This window comes from Aegilops tauschii, chromosome 2 (assembly GCF_002575655.3).
Source record: "Aegilops tauschii subsp. strangulata cultivar AL8/78 chromosome 2, Aet v6.0, whole genome shotgun sequence".
NCBI lineage: Eukaryota > Viridiplantae > Streptophyta > Magnoliopsida > Poales > Poaceae > Aegilops > Aegilops tauschii.
This window is the reverse complement of record NC_053036.3, coordinates 486,815,663-486,822,831: the sequence shown is the minus strand read 5'-3', so window position 1 is coordinate 486,822,831 and position 7,169 is coordinate 486,815,663. Positions and strand designations below refer to the sequence as shown.

Sequence of the window (7,169 nt, the reverse complement as noted above, 5' to 3'; positions counted from 1 at the left end):
TGGATGTAAATGACCGCTTGATGACGAACTGGCGTGCGCGCTAAATAAGCCCCGATTCCTCCCCTCAACTGCTCCTAATTATTGCCCGTATTTATTCTGTATATCCGCTGCTACTCCATGCATCTACTATACTTGATGATCCCCAATTAAAACGGGCACAGGTTTTCCATGAGCGGCCGATTGCTCCATGCACCCATCCATCCATCACAATAACTCAGTCGATCCCCCGCCTCTTTACTTTGATCTTTTCCCGTCACCATCCGGGCTACGTTGCCATAGCTAGCTGGAGGTTGAATGGTCCGTCACGAACCCATCTTTATTCCTCAACGAAATTAAATTAAAGTAGGGAGTAGTCATGCAACCCAATTAAGAGATGAGCAAGAAGAGTCCCCGGCTACACGGTACATTGCAAACGACTTTCTTAATGAAATCTCATCTTATTCAAACCAAAATTAAGGAGCAGATTAAAACAGATATCAACCTTCACGGTGCAGAACACGTGCATACATCTAAAGGTTGTTGGAGAAGGACAGCCACTGCTAAGAGACAGTAAAAACGGAACCAATTGCACCAGGCTGTAAAAGATTGTGTTCTTGTCTTCTTGAGAGCTCTACTCGCATGGAATTTACCGTCGACGAAAAGGAAAAAAAAAAAAACAAGAATACAGGGTGCATCAGAATACACGAGTTAGAACATGGTGGAGATCGATGACGGGAGAAGCTAGCGATTGATCAGCAAGCAGCATGCAGCGACCAAGCGGCAGCATCTTGGCTGGCTAGCTCTTGCTGGGCTGCTGCCTGTTGGTGCTGGCGGCGTCGGCGACGGCGCCGTGGAGGAAGTGCAGCAGCACGGGGCTCTTGCACCGGGGGCACCGGGGCTGCTCCTCGGCCGCCCCCGACAGCATCACGTACATGAGGCACTGCGGGCACCCCACCACCACCATCGGCTTCGTCACCGCCGCGGCCTCCTCCTCCGTGTCCGACGACACGCACGAGCTCGTCGGAGACTCCACCGTGCTCGCCATGGATCACCTCCTGCACAGTGCCCGCCTGCTCCCTCGCTAGACTAAGAAGCTAGCGCAGCCCGTACTGATCGTGTTGCACTGCGCCTATATGCTCTTATGGGTGGATACTGTGCAGCGGTGAGCGCGCACAGGAGGAGAGGAGCTATGTTTGTGTTTCGGGAGAATGGCGCAACCTGCTATATATAGTGCTGTGCCCTGGGGAGGAAGGGGGACGGCATGGCCAGCACTTGAATGCAAGAACCACCCCTGTCTCGCTGGACCCGATTTACTTTTTCGTGTATTCCTACAAAGATCTTTTTTCTTTCGGACAAGATAATTCTTGTAGAGAGATTTTGTACAACGATCGCAAACCCTTCAGATAGAATCTGAGAATAAAACTTAGAATAAAAATATTTTTTGTAATCCAACAATCGATCTTGGTTAGGGTGATTAACCGAATGAATCCAAAAACTGTGCTGATACATTTAAATAAGTAAACATTTCACAATATGTTATTACAATGCTCTTGCGCCGGAGTCGTTGATCGGAGGGAGAACGACGACGCAAATCGTGTCGGCGATGGTGGCAAGGGCGGCACCGGGAACAAGGAAGGGGACACGATCGATGCTGGCCATGATCCTCTCGAGAATATGGCTACACAGAAACGAATGCACATTCAGAGGTAGGGGCCCAAATTCAAATGAGGTGATAAACGACATCACAAGCGACATGGAGTAATGGCGACTAGCCGGAGCAACATGCTTAGCTGTCAGCGAGCAGGAGACGCGCGAAGATGGTGTTCAAGCTATGGGCCGGCCCAAGCGGCAGCCTCGCCTACCCGCTCGGCTGGCTGGGCCGGAGTGGGCCAAAGTAAAGATGTATTACTTATATGTGTGACTGTGTGGTGTGAGAGGTAGGAAGGTAGGAACGGCTAGATGCCGGTGTATGTTGCGTGTGAGCTTCTCTCCCTGAGGAAGACGATCCCCTCCTCTCCCTGTAATCCTCCATTGTAGCTCGAGATTTGAAATCAATGGCGAATTCCGAACCCTAGCCTTCACCATCTGGTATCAGAGCCCCAAATCCTGGAGTTTTCCACCCACTCCCGCCACACTCGCTTAGTTGTTCGTCGTCGAGCGGAAGCCATGGACAAAATTCCGGCAGAAACTCGCGCGATCTACGAGCTCCTTCGCGCGGATTTCGACGCCGCCCTCGCCAAATCCTCGTCAGATCGCAACGAGGAGTTGGTCACCGCCTTCACCAAGTTGGACAGCAAGTTGGACCAGTTGTCAGGGTGCATCGACGACGTCAAGCTCGCCATCGGCGTCGACCTCAATGAACTTCACGGTGAGATTGGAGCCAGTTTGTCGCCTCCATCGGTTCCGGTGTCTCCGAGAGAGCCGCAGCCAGGGCCCCAACCAGCAGCAACCGGCGGGGGTTCGAGCGGAGTGGAGGGATTCAGGCCAGATCTAGAGCAGAGGAATTCGGGCCCAAGGTACGTCCCACTCCCAGCCAGAGGTGTACCATCAGAGGCAATTCAATCGAGGCAGTTGATCCCAGCCCCTGAAAATTTGCGTTCCTTGTTGCCTGATGCTCTGAATTTTGGTCCTCGAATGGAGTTACCGCGTTTTGATGGCTCTAATCCCAAGATGTGGCAATCACGCTGTGAAGATTACTTCAAACTGTGGGGTATTCCATCGAGTCAGTGGATATCGTTTGCTTCAGCTCAATTTGAAGGTCCTGCAGCACGTTGGCTTGAATCTGTTCAGCGTCGTGCCCCCAATGTCAATTGGTCTGAATTCTGTTCACTGTTGCAGTCTCGTTTTGGACGAAACAAACATCAGAACCTGGTTCGTCAGATGTTCCACATACGTCAGACTAGCTCTGTTGAGGATTATGTTGAGCGCTTCTCTGGATTGTATGATCAACTAACAGCATATGAACCGAATCCTAGTATTGTTCATTATGTTACAAGGTTCATGGAAGGATTGGTACCGTCAGTTCGCTTATTGGTTGGGATCCAACAACCCAACGATTTGGACTTAGCATATGCCCTTGCACTTTTGTCTAAAGAATTGGGTGACTCTTCTCTGATTCAGCATACTGTTACTGTTAATACCAAACGCTCTGTGGCACCGAATTCTTCTCGTGTGTCTCACACCAGTTTTGGTTCTAAAACACCTGATGATAGGAAGAGTACTGATGTGGTCCGTTCAACCGCTCCTATTGATGATCGCTGGGCAGCATTGCGTGCTTACAGGAAATCCAAAGGCCTTTGTTTCATTTGTGGTGAACGCTGGGCTAGGGAACATAAGTGCAAGCAGGAAGTGCAGTTGCATGTAGTCCAAGAGATGCTGGATTATGTCCAGAACATGCCATCTGATTTCAGTGATACTGAAGAGGAAATCATTGGTGAAGCTAATGCTATCTGTTTGTCAGCGGCAGCAATGGGAGACACATCAGTCCCAACAATCTCTACAATGAAATTAAAAGTTAAGATGCAGGGTCTGTCTTTGATCTTCTTAGTTGACTCTGGCAATACTCACTCTTTTGTAGATTGTGCTGTTGCTTCCAAACTCCATGGAGTTTCTCAAATCCCAGTTCGCATGGTTAAGGTGGCTAATGGAGGTTTAATTCCTTGTACACAACAGTTACAGAAAGGCTGCTGGAGCTCTGCTGAGCATACTTTTATGACCAGTTTCAAAGTCTTTCCCTTGGGATCTCATGATTGTTGGGGAACGTAGCGGAAATTCAAAATTTTCTATGCATCACCAAGATCAATCTATGGAGTAATCTAGCAACGAGGGGAAGGGGAGTGCATCTACATACCATTGTAGATCGCGATGCAGAAGCGTTGCAAGAACGCGGATGAGGGAGTCGTACTCGTAGCGATTCAGATCACGGTTGATTCCGATCTAAGCACCGAAGAATGGTGCCTCCGCGTTCAACACACGTGCAGCCCGGTGACGTCTCCCACGCCTTGATCCAGCAAGGAGAGAGGGAAAGGTTGGGGAAGACTCCGTCCAGCAGCAGCACAACGGCGTGGTGGTGATGGAGGAGCGTGGCAATCCCGCATGGCTTCGCCAAGCACCACGGGAGAGGAGGAGGAGGAGGTAGGGCTGCGCCAGGGAGAGGAAAACTCATGTATTTGCAGCCCCCAATACCTCAACTATATATAGGGGAGAGGGAGGGGGCTGCGCCCCCTCTAGGGTTTCCACCCCAAGGGGTGCGGCAGCCCCAAAACCCATCTAGGGTGGCAGCCAAGTGGGGGGGAGAGGGAGGCGCACCAGGCATGGGCCTTTAGGGCCCATCTGCCCTAGGGTTTGCCCCCTCTTCTCTCCAGGCGCATGGGCCTTGGTGGGGAGGCGCCCCAGCCCACCTAGGGGCTGGTCCCTTCTCACACTTGGCCCATGTATGCCTCCGGGGCCCCGTGGCCCCTCCCGATGGACCCCCGGACCCCTCCGGTGGTCCCGGTACACTACCGGTGATGCCCGGAACACTTCCGGTGGCCAAAACCATACTTCCTATATATAAATCTTTACGTCCGGACCATTCCGGAACTCCTCGTGACGTCCGGGATATCATCCGGGACTCCGAACAACATTCAGTAACCACGTACATACTTTCCCTATAACCCTAGCGTCATCGAACCTTAAGTGTGTAGACCCTACGGGTTCGGGAACCATGCAGACATGACCGAGACGTTCTCCGGTCAATAACCAACAGCGGGATCTGGATACCCATGTTGGCTACCACATGTTCCACGATGATCTCATCGGATGAACCACGATGTCGGGGATTCAATCAATCCCGTATACAATTCCCTTTGTCTATCGGCATGTTACTTGCCCGAGATTCGATCGTCGGTATCCCTATACCTTGTTCAATCTCGTTACCGGCAAGTCTCTTTACTCGTTCCGTAACTCACATCATCCCGTGATCAACTCCTTGGTCACATTGTGCACATTATGATGATGTCCTACCGAGTGGGCCCAGAGATACCTCTCCGTTTACACGGAGTGACAAATCCTAGTCTCGATTCGTGCCAACCCAACAGACACTTTCGGAGATACCTGTAGTGCACCTTTATAGCCACCCAGTTACGTTGTGACGTTTGGTACACCCAAAGCATTCCTACGGTATCCGGGAGTTGCACAATCTCATGGTCTAAGGAAATGATACTTGACATTAGAAAAGCTCTGAGCAAACGAACTACACGATCTTGTGCTAGGCTTAGGATTGGGTCTTGTCCATCACATCATTCTCCTAATGATGTGATCCCGTTATCAACGACATCCAATGTCCATGATCAGGAAACCGTAACCATCTATTGATCAACGAGCTAGTCTCCTAGAGGCTTACTGGGGACATGGTGTTGTCTATGTATCCACACATGCATCTGAGTTTCCTATCAATACAATTCTAGCATGGATAATAAACGATTATCATGAACAAGGAAATATAATAATAACCTATTTATTATTGCCTCTAGGGCATATTTCCAACAGTCTCCCACGTGCACTAGAGTCAATAATCTAGTTCACATCGCCATGTGATTAACACTCACAGGTCACATCACCATGTGACCAACATCCAAGAGTTTACTAGAGTCAACAATCTAGTTCACATCTCTATGTGATTAACACTCAATGAGTTTTGGTTTGATCATGTTATGCTTGTGAGAGAGGTTATTAGTCGACGGGTCTGAACCTTTCAGATCCGTGTGTGCTTTACGAATATCTATGTCATCTTGTGGATGCTACCACGCGCTATTTGGAGCCATTTCAAATAATTGCTCTACTATACGAATCCGGTTTACTACTCAGAGTCATCCGGATTAGTGTCAAAGTTCGCATCGACGTAACCCTTTACGACGAACTCCTTTTCACCTCCATAATCGAGAAAATTCCTTAGTCTACTAGATACTAAGGATAAGTTCGACCGCTGTTATGTGATCCATTCCCGGATCACTATTGTACCCCTTGACCAACTCATGGCAAGGCACACTTCAAGTGTGGTACACAGCATAGCATACTGTAGAGCCTACGTCTGAAGCATAGGGGACGACCTTCGTCCTTTCTCTTTCTTCTGCTGTGGTCAGGTCTTGAGTCTTACTCAATACTCACACCTTGTAACATAGCCAAGAACTCCTTCTTTGCTGATCTATTTTGAACTCCTTCAAAAACATGTCAAGGCGTGCGTTCTTTGAAAGTATCATCAGGTGTCTTGATCTATCTCTATAGATCTTGATGCCCAATATGTAAGCAGCGTTATCCAGGTCTTCCTTTGAAAAACTCCTTTCAAACAACCCTTTATGCTTTCCAGAAATATTACATCATTTCGGATCAACAATATGTCATTCACATATACTTATCAGAAATGTTGCAGCGCTCCCACTCACTTTATTGTAAATACAAGTTTCTAACAAACTTTGTATAAACCCAAAAACTTTGATCACTCCATCAAAGCGTATATTCTGACTCCGAGATGCTTGCTCTAGTCCATGGAAGGATCGCTGGAGCTAGCATACCTTTTAGCATCCTTAGGATCGACAAAACCTTTCTGATTATATCACATACAACCTTTCCTTACGAAAACTGGTAAGGAAACTTGTTTTGACATCCATCTGCCAGATTTCATAAATGCAGCTAATGCTAACATGATTCCGACAGACTTAAGCATCGCTACGGATGAGAAAATCTCATCGTAGTCAACTCCTTGAACTTGTGAAAATACTCTTTTCCACAAGTCGAGCTTCATAGACGGTAACATTACCGTCCATGTCCGTCTTCTTCTTAAAGATCCATTTATCTCGGATTTCATGGCTTCTAACCATTTGTCGGAATATGGGCCCACCTTCGCTTCTCCATAGCTCGTAGGTTCATTGTTGTCTAACAACATGACTTTCAAGACAGGATCACGTACCACTCTGAAGTAGCACGCATCCTCGTCGTCCTACGAGGTTTGGTAGTGACTTGATCCGAAGTTTCATGATCACTATCATAAGCTTCCACTTCAATTGGTGTAGGTGCCACAGGAACAACTTCGTGTGCCCTGCTACACCCTAGTTGAAGTGACGGTTCAATAACCTTATCAAGTCTCCACCATCCTCCCACTCAATTCTTTCGAGAAAGGACTCGTTTCTAGAAGCAATTACTTTTGCTTCCAG

At 48.4% G+C, this 7,169-nt stretch overlaps 1 protein-coding gene across 1 annotated transcript; it reads right to left on the bottom strand.

Moving 5' to 3' along the window:
• Positions 1-404: 404 nt before the first annotated feature.
• LOC109759875 (protein GL2-INTERACTING REPRESSOR 2) lies at positions 405-1,187 on the bottom strand. The gene has a single exon (XM_020318713.4). It carries the CDS (start codon positions 1,022-1,024, stop codon positions 776-778), a length of 249 nt encoding a protein of 82 aa, XP_020174302.1. The 5' UTR covers positions 1,025-1,187; the 3' UTR covers positions 405-775.
• Between the last annotated feature and the right edge of the window lie 5,982 nt (positions 1,188-7,169).